Below are 20,493 nucleotides of genomic sequence, written 5' to 3'. Positions count from 1 at the left end.
TCCTCCCCACCAGCCTGGGGGGAGGTTCTGCTGGCTGGAGCTGGAGATGGCCTCTGTGGGGAGCCTGGGGACCCACGGGGCCAGTGTCCAGGGCGGTAGCCTGAGTCCTCGACTCGGCCTCGGAGACTGTCTGCTCCAAGGCTGTGCAGGACTTCCCTTGCCTCACATGCCCTATCAGAGAGGACTTCCAGGTCCTGGGCAGATGACGTGGGGGCCACAGGACTTGAGGAACTCAGGGAGGTGGCTGTCCAGACGCTCTGGTGCCGTGTGGGTGAGCTCTTTCTCCCTCTGTCTCCTCCCTGTAGCACAGAATACGCCATCAATAAACTGCGGCAGGAGGGCAGCGAAGAGGGTATGTATGTGCTGAGGTGGAGCTGCACCGACTTTGACAACATCCTCATGACCGTCACCTGCTTTGAAAAGTCTGAGGTCAGTCTGGACACTGGCTTGGACCAAATCCTGCGCCTGCGAGGGGCCCGGTGCAGCCTGGTCCAGGAGCCGCTGCAGAGAACCAGCCTTCGTGGGGGTGTGGGGAAGAAATGCCTGGGTCTCTGAAAAATCCCTGGGAGGGTGTTCAGGGGCACCCAAGGGTCTCAAGATGACTGCTCCCAGGCAGTCAGACTCTTGTATCCTTTCCCCCGGTGGCCCATGGCAGGGGTCCACCATGGCTCTGGATGATAGAATATGACCAAAGACCAATTCTCACCAAACACACGCGAAGTTTAATGCAATCACTTAGAGTGGTTTGTTCCAGATTCAGCACCAAGATCATCGCAGGCCCAAAGCTGCGTCTGTCAGTCACATTCACTGGCACAAACCAGTGACGCAAATGCCACCTCCTCAACATGGCATGACCGAGTTTTCTAAATAGCTTCAGACACCTCCACAGACCAATTGCCCCCCACATTGCGGCCGTGGATGGAGATGTCTGTTAGGGAGTCAAGTGCAGCTGGAGCTGGGAATGATGGGAGAGAAGCCTGAAGGCTGAGATACAAGCCAGGATGACTAACTTGGCCTCCCTAGGCCATACCTACCCCTGTTATTCGTGTAATTTTTAAAAAATATGAAGCTGAATAGGTTTAAAGACAGTGAATTTTACAAATTAGTCAAACCGAACACAGGCTTGGCATGAACTAGGAGAATTGGGGGTAATGAGGGGGCTTTGGGGTGGAAGTCAGACACAGGAAGGTAAGGTACTAGAGCCCTGGGAGCCGGACTCAGTCAGGGGTGGGACAAGGAAAGGCGAAAGGAAGCCCACGCCGCCAGGTATCCCGGGTGAGGCCATGCAGCAACATCACTGCCCACCTGCAGGCCTTCCTGAACACTGGCCTCGGGCCAATCGGGCTCGCTGGCACAGAGCTGGTCAGCCTGTTGCCCTCACAGGATGCGCGTGCCCTTTACGCACTGTTCTCAGGAGGAAGTGCAGTGTTTCTGAGAGGGAGGGCTGCATGAGGCAACCCGGCTTCCTTCTGAGGTGGAGTTGACTTGTGCGGTGCCAGGAGTGTCTGTGACTCAGTAGCGCAGCCCGCTCATGTCAGTTCACCTGGGAGATAGCAGTCGCAGAAGGACGATGCCTACAGCTTATGGTAGCTCACCCGACACTTACCGACTTGTTCTTGTTTAAGCCTTATAACAGCCACAGGAATTAGGTGGTGATAATATCCCACCATACAGATGAAGTAACTGAGGGCTTTTTTAAAAAAAATATCCTGTCCTAGTTTACATCTTAGGTAGGTCTTTCTGACCCTCATTCTTTTTTTTTTGAGTCGAAGTCTCTCTCTGTTGCCCGGACTAGAGTGCAGTGGCATGCTCACAGCCACCTCAGCCTCGACCTGCTGGGCTTGGGCGATCCTTCCACCTCAGTGGCCCTCATTCTTAGCCGCCAAAATACTTTACTCTGTACAAAAAGAGCCCATGGGGAAGACTTGTTCTACCTCCTCCTTTCTGTGGCACCACCGAGGCCCGAGCCAGGACCGCATGGCCAAGTGCCAGCTCCTAGTGCCGCCTGCTTGACAGACACGTGGCCAGGAAGAGCTCCATTCGAGGGAGTTCCCGGGCACATGTTGCTGTCGTAATCATTACTTTATGCCTGTTTACTTGTCTTTGTGAAGCGCTGAGTTTTTCAGTGCATCATGTCCTATAGTTGTAATAACAGCCCTGTGAGGGTGGTGTGGTCATGAACTTCCTCTCACAGGGCAAGAACCAGGTAATGCGTCTGCGGGAATAACTACTCTATATGCTGTGGTGTTGGCTCCCTTTTAGGAGTGCCTTCTCCTGTACCCCCTCTTATTATTTATTTGTTAGTTGGCTTATTTATGGATGATCAGCTTTTTTTACTTTTGAATGATCTTAGGTTTATGGACATGTTACAAAGTTTGTGCAGAATTTCTGTACACGTTCTACCCAGCTTCCCCTAGCCCCTGGTACATCTGCCTGACCGTGTTTTAAACAAGTGGTTTCTGGACATTTCTCGAATGGCAGGTGCAGGGTGGCCAGAAGCAGTTCAAGAACTTCCAGATCGAGGTGCAGAAGGGCCGCTACAGCCTGCATGGCTCCGACCGCAGCTTCCCCAGCTTGGGAGAACTCATGGGCCACCTCAAGAAGCAGATCCTGCGCACGGACAACATCAGCTTCGTGCTGAAGCGCTGCTGCCAGCCCAAGCCCCGAGGTCAGTCTCTGCCCCCGAGCGCCGCGTCCCCTCCGCGGTGCCCCTCGCCCCCTGGAAGCCGCCAAGCCCAGACTGGCAGAGACGCACCAGCTGGCTTAAACCCAGTTGCCCCGGCCCACTGTTTTTAGGTGTTTTTCATTGAGCTATGGCAACCCTGCCCCCACCTCAAATCCCACCCTTTGGACATCAGCAGTGTCTGTAAAAAAGACACACACCTCTTCTCAGGGTCTCAGGCTGCAGGAAGAGGCATGTTCAGGATTAGTAAGCAGAAAGCTAAGGCGTTCTTTAAGATGAAATGTCTTGAGAGCTCCTCTGTCCTCAGTCATTGGTTGATCGATCTAAGAAACATTCCCAGTACGTCTAATGTGGGCCAAGAACTACGCTAGACACAAAGAATCAGCAGTGCTTAAGATCCAGACCCTGCTCTCTGAGGGTTTCCAGTCTAAGGCAGAAAACATTCCAGGCACACAAGGTCACTGCAGTCTGTGATGGGTGTTTTAACCGACACATGCACTCCAAACCCTGGGTCGAAAGAAAGGAGCGGTCCAAACCTCCAAGTCGCCTGGCATAGGAGGCTGCGCGGAGGAGGCAGCTCTTCTGCCAAGTGTTGGAGCGCGAGCAGGAGGTTGCCGTTGGGGCATCCTGGCAGAGCCACGGCACGGCAGGCCCGAGCGGGGTGGAGGCGGAGGCGGAGGCAGGGGAAGGCAAGGCTGGGTGTGGAGTTGTACCACGGGGGCCGTGACCGCGAGCTGGGACTTTGAACTGAAGGCATGGGGGCCACGGGAGGATAAGGGGCGAGGGGCCCGTGAGCATTGTCACTGAGGTCCTGCGGGTGGAGCGATCGTATCTCAGAATGGGAGAACTGGAGGGACAGGTGGGGTCACATGGCCAGTGCCTCATTTTGTAGATGAGAAAACAGAGGCCCAGAAATGTGAAGTGGGTCTCACAGAAGGTCAAGGTCAAAGAGGGCTTGGAGCGCCAGGTCTAACCCGAATGCCAGATCTCCCGAATGTTGGATTGCTGACGTTCTTTCCCTTCAAGAGGCTGCCTGCTTGTGTCAGATCCTTCCCTTAGAGGGGGTTGGGCCTCAAAGAAGGGGCGGCACGATTGTGCCGGAGACCCCAGTAAGTGTCCGAGGAAGAGACTCCAAGGAGTCGCTGTGTCTGAGACACACTCGTTCTTCTAAGGAACGCGTCCGTGAATCTTCACGCCAGTGTGGGCAGAGGAAGCAACACCAGGATGGAAAGGGGCCTGGGCTCTTGATGTTTGAATCACTTTTCACTCTCTCAGTGAGGGGCTCGTCATGAACTTGCTGAAAGAGGAAGGACTTGTGTTCTTGTTGATCAGATAGGGTTTCCTGCCAACCCCAGAGAATAACTGCAGTCTTTGTTTTCATGCTTGAAGATTTTCCGCAAAGGTAAAAACACGTCTGCTACTTGGCTGCAAGACCTCAGAGCGAGTGAAAACCTTACAGCCCAACGACCATGTTTACCCAAAGGAGTTGAGTCGAACCCTGTCAAGGCTCCTGAAACTGTGCTGAGTGTTTAGTGCTGCCCTTTCCACTTGACTGTGGACTCTTGAGCCCAGAGCTGGATTGTACTCACTGTTCTGTGACTCAGGAAAAGACAGTTCCTCTGCACAGAACAGCCCTTCCATGATGCCTGTTGAGGGAAACATTGTGGCAGTGACTGCCATGCTCACTCCATTTCTTCCTTCTGCTCAGTAGCTCTTTGTAGCTGTTTATCAAGGGGAGGAAATTGAGACTCAGAGATGTTAAGTGATTTGCTCAAGGCCACACAGCTAGTAGTAGCATCTTTAGTTGGTATAACAACAGCAGCAGTAAATAATAGTAATAATGATAGTGGCTTCTGCCATGTGAGTAATGCTTAGAATCTGACAGACTCTGTTTAGAGATCTTTTATGGTTTAAGTCATTCAATCCTCAGAACAGCTAGGAGTATGTCTTTGTCCCCGTTGTACTTGCTTAAGGTCACTTAGTAGGGGAAGTGCGGGGATTTGAACTCACATTGTCTGAGGCTAAGTCCGGCAATTTTCCCTTTCCATCAGGCTGTCTTTGCAAAGGCGCAGCTGTCACCCTGAGACGCCAGGGCACGGGCCGGTTCTCCTGACCTTGGCAGAGCAGGGGTAGGCCTGTGTGTGAGGTGCCCTTGCCTGGGGTGCCCGACGCCCTCTGTCTCCCTCTGCCACCTGCAAGTCAGAGAAGTGGTGGGATCCTGGGCATTTGGCTGCCACGTCGGGTGATTGGCTCCTCTGCCCTCCTGACCACCAGGCTCAGATAGCCAGACCGCGATCTGGGTTTTTCACTTGAAAACGCACCCAAAAAACCCTCATGGGAAAAATGAAAAGCAAAGTGAAAAAGCAAGAGGCTACTCAGAGTGGGGTGACAGCTGAGCAAAACCCTGCCAAGGCCCTGTGTCCAGCCCTGCTGCTGTCTGCCAGTTCGAAGGTGGCTGTGCTAGAAGCTGCATGCGGCCTGCTCTCTGTCAACCCTCAACACCCTCGCCTGTGTGGGCAGCTTGAGCTTGTTTCCTTTGCCCTTTGGCTCCGACACTGAGGCCTCCTGCAGTCCACTACCCAGGGCTCAAGGACTCTGGGGATAATAGCAAGGATGATAACAGTGAAGACTCACCGGTTATATAACAGCTACTGGTTACGGGGCATTTCCTCCACACCAGCACTGAGGGCAGCACTGCCTTGCTTTCTCTCCATCCTGCATGGTAACCTGATGAGGGACACTGAGGTTACCCCCATCTTTCTAGTGAGAAAAACAGGTTCATGGAGGGGAAGTGGCTTCCCCCATTCACACCATTGACCCCAGAGCCACAGTCCCTGAAGCGCCATGCAGATAGTCCTGAAACGGTCCCCTGCATCTGCCTCTCTGACGTCTCAGTGGCTCCCCTGCCTGACCTCTTCCCTGTGGACACCAGGCAACTGGCCCTATCTCGATGCCTTGCCTCCCTCCCGCCAGCCCTGCGTTGCCTGTTGGCCTCTGGTTTTACCCAGGTAACAGGGTGGAGTCAGGAACATGGAGCGGGTGGCCTCTGGAAAAAAGAGTGCTGAGGCTCTGAGCGCCCAGGGAGCCTCTACCTGAAGCCTGCTTCTGGCACCCTGGTGTGTGCCTTTTGCCGGCAAGGGTCAGGGTTGTGGCAAGGGTCAGGGTTGTCGTGGGAAGGTGAGGCCAGAGCCATCTCTGACTTCAGTGTGTGTCCTAAGGTGACAACGGCCTGACCTCGGGCAAATCATCTAATCTCCCTGAGTCTCTGTTTTCTGATCAATAAAAGATTAGAATACTGTGTACTTCGTAGGATTATCATGAAGGCAAGGAGTTGGTGCGTGTCAGGCTCTTGGAACAGGGGCTGCGCAGAGAAAGCTGAGCGTGTGGGCTCAAAATAAGTTGAAGAGGAAGAGCGAGTCCCGCCCCCAAGGGTGGTGAGGGTCAGAGAGGCCGTCCTGCGGCCCAAGGCGTGGCCTTCTGCAGACCGGCACCAGCAGCTGCTGCCCCCTGGTGGCACGTGCGGGCGGCCTCCATGGTCGCCGGGCTGTTCTCACTGGTCTCCCAGGAGCCTTTTCGGTTGGAATCCAAGAACCAGGACCTGAAAGGCCACGTTTTCTCCCCTCACACGTTGCTGTTTTCCAGGGCAGGAAAGAAGGGACGAGAAAAGCATCTCTCGGTTGTCATTTCCCTCATATTCCTGCTTCGTTAAAAACACACTGAATATTCATTAAAAACCTTTCGTTCCTGTCTGACTCTGAAAGATCCCTTCTTCCTCCATGATAACCTCATGGCTTTCGGTGGCTCTGTGTGTGGGGGGGAGGGGATGGGCGGTTTCTGGGGATTATAGATTTCTTGGCCCGGCAGATTTTGTAATGAGCTTGCTGTTTGCACTGTAGAATCTTGGGGATGGTCCACTTGTAACCTGTGCTTTCAGGGGACATTTGGTAAATGCCTCCTCGGTTTTGGGCACTGCTGGGCCTAGGAGGTTGTGAAAGGACCCTCTTTCTGGGTCACCTGCCCTGCTCTTCTGGCTCAGAGCCAGTGTTTGTTGTTTGTCTTCTCCCTGGTTCCCATCACGCCCAAACCCCAGGGCACTGCCGCTTCCTCCTCCTCAGGTCTCATTCTTCAGATACACTCTCATCATTCATTCATACACGTAGCAAACACTTTTTGAGTGCCTGCTATCTACCAGCCTGTGGAGGTGAAACAGAAAATACGATAGACGCAGCCCCTGACTTCTTGTAGTTTTCATTCTTTGGTTTTAAAGTTTCATTTCCTTAGGGAAACCGTCCCTGACCTCTCTCACCTGGACAGATCCTGCTGTGCTGACCTTGGGGCACCATGCACCTGTCCTTCAGAGCAGCTGGACAGACTGTCGCTTTCCATTTGTCGGGTTACTGATTTGACACGCGTTGCTCTGTCATTAGCCTGTGAGCTCCTAGATGGCAGGAACCAAGTATTTACCCAACAAGCATCTGTTGAACACCTGAACCAGCGAGGGCACACACAAGCGTTCCACACGCCCCTGGCTTGGCGGACGTTGGCTGGCTGGGATCTCGGACCTCTGGCGCTGGGCTCAGACTTTTCCAATCTCTTCTGCAGAAATCTCCAACCTGCTGGTGGCTACCAAGAAAGCCCAGGAGTGGCAGCCCGTCTACCCCATGAGCCAACTGAGTTTCGATCGGATCCTCAAGAAGGACATTGTGCAGGTGAGTCATCGCTGTGGGATTTGGCCCGGCCTCTCCATGGTGGAGCAGCCTGGGAATTTAGGGCATGAAGTCTGCCTCTGGGGAGATGCTACTGGAGGAAGAGCAAGAGACCTTCCTTTCCCAGTGAAAGCCGTTCACTGAAAGCCTCCATCGTCCTGCCTGGCCTTGCCGATGCTCCTCAGAGACACATTTGGAGGGGAGTAGATCAGTCGGCTCCGTGGGTTACTCGGGGTTGCGGGTCCTCCCGGTGGAAGGGAGCGCTATGGGTGGCAGGGGGCGAGTGTCCACAGGGAGCCAGGTATTCACCTCTCACTCCCACAGGGGGTTGTGTGCCGGGGCACTTCTGGGGCTCAGTCTGGCCATTGCTGATGGCACTTCCAGAAGGAGCGGAGCTGGGGAGCAAAGGACACAGGGAGGGGACAGGCAGACGTGCACAGTATAGGCCTGAAGGAAAAGAACTCTCCCCAGAAACAGATCCCTCTTGGGGCTCAGACTGGCATCCCACCTGTGGAGGCCTTCAGCCCAGGATCGACAGCTGGAGGCGCCCTGAATTTCCCTTGTAGCTGCCCTGTGAGGCTCGGGGCCCCTCCGTAGCCCCCTTACGTAGAGCCACACACGGGGGATGTCAGGGAGACAGCATGCCAGCAGGCTTGGAGATAAGAAACTACACAGGGCCTCCTGCCACCTGGGTGAGCGCAGCACCTTGGGGGTGTTGGCGGGCGAATCGTGGGCCCACACCTGAGGAGGGGCTTAGGGAGGGTGGCAGGAAGTGGGGACGCTCGCCTCCGTAAGTGAGCCCGTGAGGTTGCTGGGGAGGGTTTGAGGGTGTGGATGTCCACGACTGCGGCCACCTCACTTCCATTATGGGAAATTTCTTCTCTGAGGGCCTGTGCTTGTTGCTCTCTCTCCCTCTGGTGGCGTCAGAGGTATGTGTCCTCAGATGAAGATCACCAGAGCTGCGCTTCCAGGCTCTTTTCTGTGTAGAAGTGGACACGGGCCTCAAGGCCTGCCTCTTTCCCTCCCCTTCAGCCTCTGAGCAGGTGACCCCCATTCTCCACACCGTGCACACCCAGTTAGCCACAGTGATGGAGCATTTGCAGTGCCAGGCACAACTGCAGTCCAAAGCAGTCTGTCAGTCGAAGGGAGAAGCAGACTCCTGTTCTCTGAGGGAGGGAATCACGTGAGCAAGAGACAAGTCCTGATGCCGGGAAGTTCTGCAGGATGCCTTGGGAGGACAGAGATGGCTTCCGGGGGGAGGTGGCATCAGAACAGAGTCCCAGAGGGTGGGTAGCAGGGAGCTGGGCAGAGTCAGCCAGAACTACATGGAAGGGGGCTGAAGGGGCTAAGCGGGCCTCTATGGGCTGCTGTGGAATCCTGTCTGTGGTGCCGTGACCTGACCATGGAGTGAGTGACCCTTCTGGGGAAGAGCAATTATGCTGAAAGCGTATGGCTTTTATGGGCTGTTCTGGGAATTCCACTTCCCGTAACCTTGATGGATTGTTTAGAACAGATGCAGCTTTAATGAATAGTCAGGCCCTTGCCAGGATACAGCAGACAGGGCGGATGTATCACCATTCTGCTCTGACAGATGACAGATGGTGGCGTTTGTGCAAATTAATATACCTGATTAACGGTTTTGTATGTTCCTGTGGGGTACAGGGCTGATTCCCTAAGTATCAGCCATAGTTCTTCTCTGCATTTACAAGGGGCCCTAGAATAATAGGATAATGGACCTTCAGTTTTCAAGTTTTGTGGGACTGATGTCAATGACTTGACATTGCCAAAGTTTCATCTATCAAATATTTTGATTTCCAAATATTAAGAATTTAAAAATCAGAATGATTGGGGCTTAAACAGGATGAGCAGAGCCATCCCTTCTTCGAGGCAGCCAGACAGATCACTGTGTGCCCAGCTTTGCAGAGATCATCTCATTCAGTCCCCCTGCCACTCACGTGGGGGTCCTATCCCCTTTCTTGTGTGAGGAAGCTGAGGGCACTGCGCTCCAGTCTCACCTTGTCTTCACGTCACCTTCCCTCCATGAGATCGCTAGGGCAAATGAGGGTGTAATTCACATCACCAATCTCAGCTTAGCATGCATGCCCGTGTACCCACACTGGACAGGCGTGTGGGACATAGACCGATCCTGTGTGAGAAGTAGCGCCCTCCTGGTCTAGAGGGCTTTTAGACAGAACACATCGGCCCGGTAGATGGGTTTCTGCCCGTCACGTGCCAGAGTCTATACCAGGAGTCTTTATACCTATTCTGTGGTTTGAGTCTTGCCATAACCCTACGAGATCAGTGCCGCTGTTATCCCCATTTGCAAAAAGTGGGCAGAGATGGAGGACAATGAAGGACTGGCCCAGGTTAAATGGCCGGCCAGCGGAAGAGCCGGGATATACAGCCCCATGCTGTGCAGCCCAGCTGTGGGCTCCTCTCTGCCTCCTCTGGAGGCCTGGGTCGGACTGGCCTGGTTATCCACGGCCCTGTGTGCAGCGTGGTGGCAGGTCGGGACTGTGTTTTGGCAGCAGGCTGTTCCTGAAGGCAGAAAACAAGGAGGTCTTTAGGGCGTGTGAGGACTGTCTCCAGGCCTCCAGAAAATGGCCCAGAGTTTTGGCCAAGTAGTCTCTTGTTTCCTTTGGAGGCTGACAAGGACAAGGCACTGGGCTATGAGATCTGGGCGTCCTTTTGCCTTTGCCCACCTCTGCCCCATCCCATGGACATTCTGTGCCCCCTTAAGGACTCAGCCCCGGACCCTGACTATCCACTGCAGCCACACAGAGAGGTCGCCCTCCTTCTGCTTCTTCCCTCAGGGTGAGCACCTCGGGAGAGGCACGAGGACACACATCTACTCCGGGACCCTTATGGACTACAAGGATGACGAGGGGACTTCTGAGGAGAAGAAGATAAAAGTGATCCTCAAAGTCTTAGACCCCAGCCACAGGGACATCTCTCTGGCAAGTGTCATCCTCCCGGCCCCTCCGTCCTTCCCTGTCTCTGCCGTCAGGGAGACACAGGGGTTGGGAAGAACTGTTGCCCTCATGTCAGGCTCGTGGTCTTCACACTTGCCTTTTGGTCAGAATTCTTTCTTAAAGTTTGGTCCAAGACGGGTCCTGTGTGTGGAATCACTGAGGAGGTTGAACAGCCCCTGGCGCTCGGCCTGCCCCGCTCTGGCCCCTGTTTCCTGACTCAAGGCCCAGGGGCAGCGCGGTGGGCCCCGGGATACTGCCGAATGGTCTCTGTTTTCCTGGTGCAGTCCGTGGCCCTCATGGCACGATCTGGAAAATCAGATCCCAGAGGAGTAAAGCAACTTGCCGGGATCCCACAGACTATACGTGGGTGATAAAGCCACATCTTGAGCAGAAATCTGCCTTGGTGTCCCTTCATTCCAACATAGTGCCAAGTACTGTTGCTTCCCAGAGTTTAAAGGAAGAGAGAGGGGTGGGCTGGAGTAGCCGGTGAGCAAACCGTCAGCTGGCTGATCTCGCCAGCACCCCCCCACCTCCTGTGAGGTTTCCTAAGTAAGTCACACATCTCAGGCAGATTGGCCCGGAGGAGAGGGCTCGGCAGTGCCTCTGGTCCTCGAGGCTGGGGGACTGACGTTCACGGCCCAGGGTGGTGACAGGGCTGAGCTCTCCTGGATCTACTGACCCTCCTCGGCAGAGCCTCTCGAGGGTCAGCCTCGCCACTAGAGGCTGACCCAGCCATCCCTCTTTCCTGCTCTGCTCAGGCCTTCTTCGAGGCAGCCAGCATGATGAGACAGGTTTCCCACAAGCACATCGTGTACCTCTATGGCGTCTGTGTCCGGGACGTGGAGAGTAAGTGTTCTCCTTTAAGGGCGGCTGGCCTGCAGAGAGCGTGGGTGCCGCGATGCCTGCTGGGGCTGCTGTCTTCCTTGCACCCAGGCTTCCGGCCTGTCTTTCTGCAACTGAACAAATGGAGGTGCCGAGCCGGTCATTTTCTTGAGTTAATGGTGGGCGAGGAGCTAAAACCCATCTGGCTCCCACTCATTGCTTTCGCTTTCCTTCTTGCCCCCTCCGGGCCCCGCACTGTGCTGACCCGGGAGGCTGAGGTCAGAGGAGGTCGTGGCCTGAGAGGCCGCGGCGGGAGCTCAGGCCGGCGAGCCTGGGGCGGGCCCTGTGCAGCGTGGAGCCGGCCCCTTGAGTGGACCAGCCGCATCCTGGCCGTGCACGGGCTTGGGCCGCTCAGTTGTCGGGCTGTGGGGGGTGGACCTTGGGCCACCGCTGCTCCCGGCCTTTTGGCCAAAGCTGCAGCAGACTGAGGTGGGTGGCCTCGGCCTCTGAATTCCTGACACATGAATTTGGAAAAAGGAATGTTTTTAAAACCTCAAGTGATTTATTCCCTGTGAAATCCAGTACTGTGGGCAGTTCTGTGTGCTCGCTTGGGACTCCCGTGGAGAGGGAGGCCTTGCCACGTCGGCAGCCTGGCCTCTGTGTCTCAGTGTGCAGTAGGGGCAGCGGGCGTGTCGGCGGCCGGCCCCAGAGCCCCATTCCGTGTGTCACCAAGGCTCTCCAGGCCTCCTCTGGCATAGCCCTTCCCCGGACTCCGGGCGGTTAGGCACTTGCTGTCCCGTTCATTGACGAGGGAGCTGAGGCTCAGAGAGGCGTCCCCTGCTCAGTGCCACTCAGAGTGGAAGCAGAAGCACCTGGGCCTGAACCAGGCCGTCTGGCGTCCCGGCCGCCGGCACCTCCCGCAGGGTCTGTGCTCTGAGGCCGAGTCCTGCCCACTGACGCGATTCTCGCGAGGGGATGAGGGAAAGCACTGCCCAGACAGACGGGAGGCTCCGGGTGCGGCTGTGTTTGTGCCTGCAGATATCATGGTAGAAGAGTTCGTGGAAGGGGGCCCCCTGGACCTCTTCATGCACCGGAAGAGTGACGTCCTCACCACTCCGTGGAAGTTCAAGGTTGCCAAACAGCTGGCCAGCGCCCTGAGCTACTTGGTGAGAATGTTCTGCCACAATGGTCGGCGGTGATCCCCGCTGGAAACCAGAGTATCCCAGTAGGGGTGGCAGGAAAGAGGGGCTGGGCCAGCAGCTGGGAGGCCTGTTCCCGGGTTCTTGGGGCGGCTCTGTGGCTGAACACAGGTGTGCCTGGTGCTTAGTGAAAATGCCACTTGGGCTGTTCCCCGTGCTCCCTTATCAATCCTGTTTAGAGGGAAACGTTAGCACAGAGCGGTGTGGCCTCTGTTGCAGTGCATGAAGGGAGCAGAAGCAGTGCGGTCTTTGCCAAGGGAATCGCAGTCGCTCGTGTGTATCTTGTGCGTACCACGGGTCAGCTGTTCCTGTGTTTCATGGCTTTTGATCGGTCTAATCCTCTCAGAGCCCTAGGAGACATGCTCTGCTGTTGCTCCGGTTTCACCAATGAGGGAACCGGGGCCGAGGGACATTAGGTCATGCCCCTGAGTCGCACAGATGACTGGGAGAGCCTGGGAGAGCCAGGCTGCCCGGGTCTGGCTGTAGCTGGGAGGAGGGCGAAATGATCTGTGGGACCAGGGCTGGAAACAGAGTGTGGGAGGGAGGGAGGGAGGCGGCTGGCCCTGCGGCAGCTCTGCTGACCTGGCCCTCGTCACCCACAGGAAGATAAAGACCTGGTCCATGGGAACGTGTGCACGAAAAACCTGCTCCTGGCCCGCGAGGGCATCGACAGCGAGTGCGGCCCATTCATCAAGCTCAGCGACCCCGGCATCCCCATCACTGTGCTGTCCAGGCAAGGTGTGTCCCCCACCCCGGCCAGGGGCCAGGCCAGTGGCGGGAAGGGCTGGGCTGGGGGACATCTCCTTTTGGAGGGTGCAGTCAACCTTCAGGTGTGTGTGCTCCTGCTGCGTGCTTGGGGATACAGGGCTGAGGGCGGAGCTGAGGCAGAGCTCACCAAGGCTGTGTCGTCTCTGCAGTGAAGGGGCCCGTGTGAGTGCTGGAGTGGCCCTCGGGGGCGTGGTCAGAGAGCTGTCAGGTGGGAGGTGGGCCTTCTGGATCCTGCTCGTGTTCCTTGGGAAATGCGCTGTGGTTAGTGAGCCATCTGGAAGGCTTGTCCACTTGATCAGGCGACTGCGGTAGTCTCGCGTGGCCTGTTTGCACTGGGTTGTGAGGCATGTGGGCGCCGGAGGAAGGGGCAGATCTGGGAGCCGAGGTGTTGACCCCAGAGCTGCTCAGGCCGTGCTCTGCCTCCTGCAGGCCACGAGGGGATGCCGGCGCGTCCAGGGCCTGGTGTCAGAGCAGTCAGGGCCTGCTCCATCTCAGCACGGAGTTCTGACCAACTCACTGAGTTTTGATCCGTAATGCAACCCCAGAGTGGACTCAGTTTGGGAGGGAACCAGCATGAAAAACAAGCCTTAGAAAGGACACCCTAGTCATGTACTCCTTGGAAGGAGAATGGGAAGCTACCTTTAGTGCCCATTTGACAGGTATCTTCCTCCTGTCACCAACAGTCCTGAGGCTGATAATGCCCTGAATCTGTCATGGATTCTTCCTCAGCGAGTGTCAGAGACACAGACACAGATAACTCTGGGATAAGCAGAAAAGTCTGGGGTCCCCAGAGAGATGCCCATGAAATGCTGTGGGGATTTGGAGAGCGACAGCACCCAGCTGGGCACTGAGGGTGAACTCAGGGATTTCGGTGGGGCCTTGCAGGGTGCCTGCAGGCCATCCTCCCCTGGTGCGGCCCACATGTGCCTGTGCCTGGAAGGAGAACATGAGGAGGCTGGGGAGGTCAGCGGGCGTGGTATGGAAGCCTCGGCTCAGGGTCCTCCCTCGGGAGCCAGGAGGCTGCTCTGGGGAGGCTGCCTCACTTGCCCAGGCCATTTCCAGCAGGCGTGGCAGGGGTTTCTGCTGAGATTGCTGGCACTGGCCTCGTGGGAAGCCAGAAACAGCAGCTGCAGAGGAAGCTGGGAGAAAGGGACACGGGACTTCTGTGAGCCAGTCTTTCTTCCCTTGTTCTTTCCTCAAATGGAAGAAAACCAACATCAAGCTGACGAGACACTGCAGAGTGACAGTGTTGGCCTCTGCCCCCGGCCTCCTCTTCCTCGAGCCTTTGTCCGTGTGGCCCCTTGTTCTTCTTCCTGTCCCAGGGTGACAGTCCCTGCCCCGGGGTGCTTTGCCGTTCCTTCGGAAGCCGGCTGCACACGGCCCTCCCGGGGAGCCTGTGAGGGACCGGCCTTCTGCCTGCCCTGCCCGGACTGAAGTGTCGGAGGCACCCGCAGGAGGCCGGGAGCCCGCATGGCCAGCAGGCCCCCACGGGACTCGTGGCCATGGTCCGTGTTGGGGGCACATTGCTGGTTGCTGGCAGCAGTTCTTCGTTCGCTCGCGGTTCCTCAGCTGCAACCGTGATGTGCACCCCAGGAGATCCCGGCCCTCTCTGTGAATGGCTGTCGTCTCTTCCAGAGTGCATAGAGCGGATCCCGTGGATTGCCCCCGAGTGTGTGGAGGACTCCAAGAACCTGAGTGTGGCTGCCGACAAGTGGAGCTTCGGTACCACGCTCTGGGAAATCTGCTACAACGGCGAGATCCCCCTGAAAGACAAGACCCTGATTGAGGTGAGCCCTGGCTTCCCAGCGGCCGAGGCGGGGGAGGACTGACTCCCACGAGCCTCGCACCATGGGAAGAGGTGGGCATGGTTGAGTCTCTTCCCAGGCTCGCTGGCTGTGTGACCTCATAGCTGTAATTTAACTTCCCGGAGCCTCAGTTTCAGCATCTGCAAAATGGGCATAAATAACATACCTGCTCTGTGGGGTAACTGAGTAATGCACATTGAATGACAGGCATACAACACAAGCTCAGCAAATGTTACAGTGTTACTTATCTGAACCTTTAGGTGCCTATCATTCAGCAAAATTAACACACAAACATCTGTTGAGCTCTTTCTGCTGTGTCTCAGGTGCTGTCCTAGGTGAAAGCCGGGGGCTCATAATAAAATAGACACAGGCCTTGCTGTCCCTTGAGGGCCTCAGGATGTGGCAGGGAGTCAGACTAAAAGAACAGTAATGATTCCAAAGTATTTGAAAGTGTCACCCTAAGAGCTGGGCAGTTGGTAGGATTGAGTGAGGGCTGGTGGGTCCTTCAATTCCCTCCATGTGTCCCCTTCTTTACAGAAAGAGAGATTCTATGAAAGCCGATGCAGGCCAGTGACACCATCGTGTAAGGAGCTGGCTGACCTCATGACCCGCTGCATGAACTATGACCCCAATCAGAGACCCTTCTTCCGAGCCATCATGAGAGACATCAACAAGCTCGAGGAGCAGAGTAAGGCGCCACTGCCGCAGCCGAGCTGGGAAAAACTTTGAGAGCGGGCTGGGCGCCGTGGGGGCCTGGGAGCCGGGCGCACAGTCCCAGGTCGTGGCTTTTGCATCTGTGTTCCTTCCTCTTCTGTTAGATCCAGACATTGTTTCTGAAAGAAAACCGGCAGCCGAAGTGGATCCCACGCATTTTGAAAAGCGCTTCCTGAAGAGGATCCGAGACTTGGGAGAGGCAAGCACACCCGCGTGCCCGGGCCTCTTCACGCTCCTGTTCTAGGTCCAGGGCTGGGCGAGAAAGCACTTGGTGCATTCAGGGCCACTTTCCTCACAAGGGATCGTGTCTTTCTCCGTTTCATGCCCAGCCAGTGACAGAACGCATGTCCCTGTCTGCAATCCACATAGGATCCTGGTCAGTCCCTCCTGAGACTTGAGTTTTCTCTACCGGACGGAATAGAATGAAAGGTTGGGGGAATCAGGTGTAGATATGATGGAAATGGAAAAAGGTCTATCTCAGACTTTTCTGGGCACGTAGAGCCTGTAAGGCTCTTTAACAGAGGGACGGGCTGGCTGTACGGAATGCCGAGGTGGAGCATCAGCTTCTGTGGACCTGGCGTGGGCGTCTCTCGTCAGTGTGGCCAGAGGAGCTACTGGGATCTGTGTCTTCAGGCCAATTCTCTGTAGTTCAGTTAATCACGCAAAGACGGTGTCATGTCTTGAGTGTCTGCTCGTGCCACTTCACCCATCCCTGAAGGGTTGAAGCTATCCACACTGAGCCCCTCCGGTCAGCACAGAGGTGGCACGGCTGCGCTCTGACCCCCCACCTCCCCCACCGTCCATCCTCTGCAGATGCTCATGCATGTGCTCGTTTCAGCTACACGGTGATCCTGTAACAGGGCCGGGGGCTTAGCCTGAATTCCTCTCCCTGTGGACCCCTGTTTTCTCAGAAACTAGGACCGCTGTGTTAGCTCATCATCTGCTTGCCTTGTCGTAGCTTAGTCATAGAGGGACGGGTTGGTGGCGAGTGGGCGGAGTCCAGGTGAGAAGTTTCTGCCCGCAGAGTCAGCCTGTGCGGGAACCCTCGGCCTCGGGAACAGCCATGAGGAGCGGGACGGGCCTCCCATGTGTTCCCTGCTGGCCTGGGCTGCGGCTGCTCTCATCACAGCCTCTCTCCCCCAGGGCCATTTTGGGAAGGTGGAGCTCTGCAGATATGATCCTGAGGGGGACAACACCGGGGAGCAGGTGGCTGTCAAATCTCTGAAGCCCGAGAGCGGAGGGAACCACATAGCTGATCTGAAGAAGGAGATAGAAATCCTGCGGAACCTCTATCATGAGAACATCGTGAAGTACAAAGGCATCTGCACGGAAGACGGTATGCGGTGCACAGCGGGTGTGGCTGAAAGATCTAGTGACCAGCCCCTAGGGAAGGGGAGCCTTGAGGCCAGCCCAGAGCGGCAGCCCTCAGCTCGTCGGGGCCGGGGCGTCTGAGTTGCCAGCTGGTGGCGCCCACAGGCTCTCAGGACTTCCCTGGCGACTGCGCTGTCAAATCCGTAGCAGCAGGGCTCCTGGGTGGCCACCCCAGCCCTCTCGGCTGGGGGACGGTCCCAGCAGCCTCTCCAGGCCGTTCACACTTAGACCCGTGAACCTGGGCCCCACCACCAGCTTCCTTTCCTATCCTTCTTGTCCAATACCGGCCAGGGTATTGTGTTTTCTAGTTGTCTGAATCAAAGTGGCGAGTGGTATTCACTAATAATTGTGTTTTTTGGCCTCCACCCGTGGTAGCAAAATGGGGAGTGAAATGATGTGGCTCGTGGTTTTTAAAAATTTGCAGTTCACAGAGCACTGTGTCTCTCAGTGAGTGCTTATGACCGAATCCCCGTTCCCCGTGGAGGCTCCCAAGGCCTAAGAGGTTAAGTAATGCACTGCAGTGAGGGTAGAGCTGCCATCACCTTGGTCCCCTGGCTGAAGTCCTGGCCCCTGTCCTCTCCTACGCCTGCCTCACCTGGCAGCCTCAGACTGACACGTGTTTTTTCTAAACAGGAGGAAATGGTATTAAGCTCATCATGGAATTCCTGCCTTCGGGAAGCCTTAAGGAGTATCTTCCAAAGAATAAGAACAAAATTAACCTTAAACAGCAGCTGAAATATGCCGTTCAGATTTGTAAGGTAAAAAAAAAAAAGACAGTATGTTACAGATGAAAACATCGGGCACTCTGCCGGGTAGTTGATTTGTAATTAGACCTCATGTGGGAAAGTTTGTAATAATTGGACTGGGCTTATTTTGCTCTGCATTATCTGGATGAAAAATTAGCCTCTACTAAGAAAGTGATCACATTTGTTAAGTACAATTGCTTTAGTGTGTATTTCTCTGAATCAGTTTGGTCTTACTCTTCTTGCATGAAAGTCTGAAACCAACTACCAAGTCATGTGTGGATGAAATGACGTTTCTCTTTCTTATTATGAGGTGACAGACACAGGATACAATCTGAAGTGACCTTAGCAATGTGTTTGACCTTTAATCCTCTCCCCTAGGGCATGGACTATTTGGGTTCTCGGCAATACGTTCACCGGGACTTAGCAGCAAGGAATGTCCTTGTCGAGAGTGAACACCAAGTGAAAATAGGAGACTTTGGTTTAACCAAAGCCATTGAAACCGACAAGGAGTATTACACTGTCAAGGACGACCGGGACAGCCCTGTGTTTTGGTAAGTGATCAGCCAGCCAGATCTCATCAGTGCTCCTTAGGGTCTGCACCTTTCGATAGCCTCTTTCTGGCTAGGGTAATGTATCTCATTCCTCTGGCTAAGTCAAGGTAAGAGAGGACTCAGAACATTTAGAATTGATTGATGCTTACCTTCGAGAAACATCTCTTAGGCTGTTTAGCAGAAAGCAGCCGAACAAGTGCCTGAGCTTCCTGTGGCACCGTCTTACAAGGAAGGGGAGAAATGTGTCAGCATACCAGCTGCCCGGGAGAGGCATTCGTGCCACGATTCTTAAGACTGTGAGCAGGTGGAGCAGGCCTGTTCCCTTCTTAAACACACCCACGCAGTGGGGGATGGAGGGCAGGTGGGGGAGGGGGCCCGGGGAGACAAGGTGGGCATGGAACAGATTCAGGGAAGTCCTGGGCAGAGCAGAGCAAAATCTACGGGAAACCTGAATCACCAGTCACCCTGGCTAAGAGGCCACACTGACTGCAGCTACCTTGCAGCCTGGAACACTATGCAGGGGAGAAGCTGCTTAAATCCCCACCCCCTCCAAAACTGGTGTGCGCCTTTTGGTACCTCCTGCATAGACACAGACATAGACTCTCCCACCTGTGGGGCTAAGCCCTTATCCACTCATAGGGAAAGTTGCACCAAGGCCCGCAGGTACTGGAGATGTGGTGAACAGGTGGACTGCGTTTAGTTTATGAGCAAGGCAGCCAGTGCCGTGGAATGAGGAAGCAGCTGGAAGGGTTTAGATGTGGCCTTCTGGAAGTCCTGCGTGTTCAGATGAAACCTGAAAGATCCTCATGGTTTGTGGAGATGGCTGGAAGACAGTGTGCGTGACCAACCAGAATGAGATCCCAGGAATGGAACCAGTGTAGTTGGGTCATGCTGGCGTAGGAGGGTCACAAGGAAGCTGGGTTATGGAGCTTGAACTTCCCCCACAAGGGCAATGGGATGCCACCGGGGGCTCAGGATGGACATTTTGCTTGAGAGGCCCCGATAGAATGAATGGAGCAAAGCTGGAGTCAGGAAGTCTGATTTGGCTGCTTTAACATCCCAGCCCGGAGCCGATGACAGCACAACCTAGGACAGGGATTGGGATAGTGACAGCAGGACCCGAGAGCTGTGAGCAGGCACAATGAGGGATTCCTGGGGAGGCTTGGTCTGCTGGAACATCTTGGTCTTGGCCCGGGCAGTTGCGTGTCATTCCCCCTGCCCACCTTCCTGGAAGAGGACTTGGCAACGAGGTCCCTGCCACCCATTGTGAGCTTGCAGGCAGATCCAACCTGGGGCTGTCAACACAAGGCCCCTCCCGGTCCACGCTGAGAGGTGCGCTCAGGGAACCGAAGAGCCCAAGCTGGCCTTCTTACCTGGGGGCAAGTGTGTGCCACTGAGAGGCTGTAAAGGCTGTTGCTCTAAATGGTCACGTGTGTACCACAGCGGCATGTATGTGATTGATATGTGACACACACTCAGATGCTTCGAGTGTTAAATTCTAAGAAAAACCCAAGAGGTGATTTTCCAGTTACTCTGTCTTGGAGTTTGGAATAGCCCTCCCAGGAAATGGAGCTTGGTTCTCTGCTTTCTTCCAGGTATGCCCCAGAGTGTTTGATTCAGTGTAAGTTTTATATTGCCTCCGACGTCTGGTCTTTTGGAGTGACCCTGCATGAGCTGCTTACTTACTGTGATTCCGATTCTAGTCCCATGGCTGTAAGTCTTTCTTGTCTCTTCATTTGAATCTCAGACCCAATTAAAGCATGTCCATCCCTCTGCTTTGTAAGTTTTGTTTTTAAATGGAACCCAGTCCGTGTATTAAAATGCAGAGTGTTGCTTTCCATTTGGCTGGGTCTGTTACCTGACAATTATTCATGGGTCCCTCCAGTCCTGGTTTCACAAGGAGCCCAGAGTTCTACAGGGCAACCCTTGAATTTCAAGGATCTTGTTACAGGAGACAGCAAGTTTAGAGGGCTAGCATTGGGTAGGGGCCTGTCTGTGCCTCTTTATTCCTGACTGAAGTCCTTCTCTCTGGTGGACTCCTTGGCCAGTGGAAGGAGTGGGGGTTGAAATCTGAGACACTGATTACAGACAGAGCATCGAGGGCTAATAAGGATGGGGGGGTTCGCATTTACAGTTACTAAGGAAATACACTTTTT

The 20,493-nt window shown here is 55.1% G+C and overlaps 1 protein-coding gene across 1 annotated transcript in view; it reads left to right on the top strand.

Moving 5' to 3' along the window:
• Positions 1-20,493, top strand: part of JAK1 (Janus kinase 1) — a 48,554-nt gene that overhangs the window by 25,347 nt on the left and 2,714 nt on the right. The window contains exons 9-22 of the mRNA XM_008060506.1: positions 306-429; positions 2,482-2,668; positions 7,286-7,392; positions 10,203-10,346; positions 11,120-11,207; positions 12,222-12,349; positions 12,985-13,120; positions 14,786-14,937; positions 15,493-15,643; positions 15,774-15,868; positions 16,813-17,005; positions 17,674-17,798; positions 18,165-18,337; positions 19,933-20,050. Coding sequence (XP_008058697.1) covers positions 306-429; positions 2,482-2,668; positions 7,286-7,392; positions 10,203-10,346; positions 11,120-11,207; positions 12,222-12,349; positions 12,985-13,120; positions 14,786-14,937; positions 15,493-15,643; positions 15,774-15,868; positions 16,813-17,005; positions 17,674-17,798; positions 18,165-18,337; positions 19,933-20,050 — 1,921 coding nt within the window. The remainder of the gene's footprint in view (positions 1-305; positions 430-2,481; positions 2,669-7,285; positions 7,393-10,202; positions 10,347-11,119; positions 11,208-12,221; positions 12,350-12,984; positions 13,121-14,785; positions 14,938-15,492; positions 15,644-15,773; positions 15,869-16,812; positions 17,006-17,673; positions 17,799-18,164; positions 18,338-19,932; positions 20,051-20,493) is intronic.

Source organism: Carlito syrichta, unplaced genomic scaffold, assembly GCF_000164805.1.
Source record: "Carlito syrichta isolate Samal-C Ts95f unplaced genomic scaffold, Tarsius_syrichta-2.0.1 Scaffold304635, whole genome shotgun sequence".
Lineage (NCBI taxonomy): Eukaryota > Metazoa > Chordata > Mammalia > Primates > Tarsiidae > Carlito > Carlito syrichta.
The sequence above is the reverse complement of the archived record's forward strand: the minus strand, read 5'-3'. Positions and strand labels throughout refer to the sequence as shown.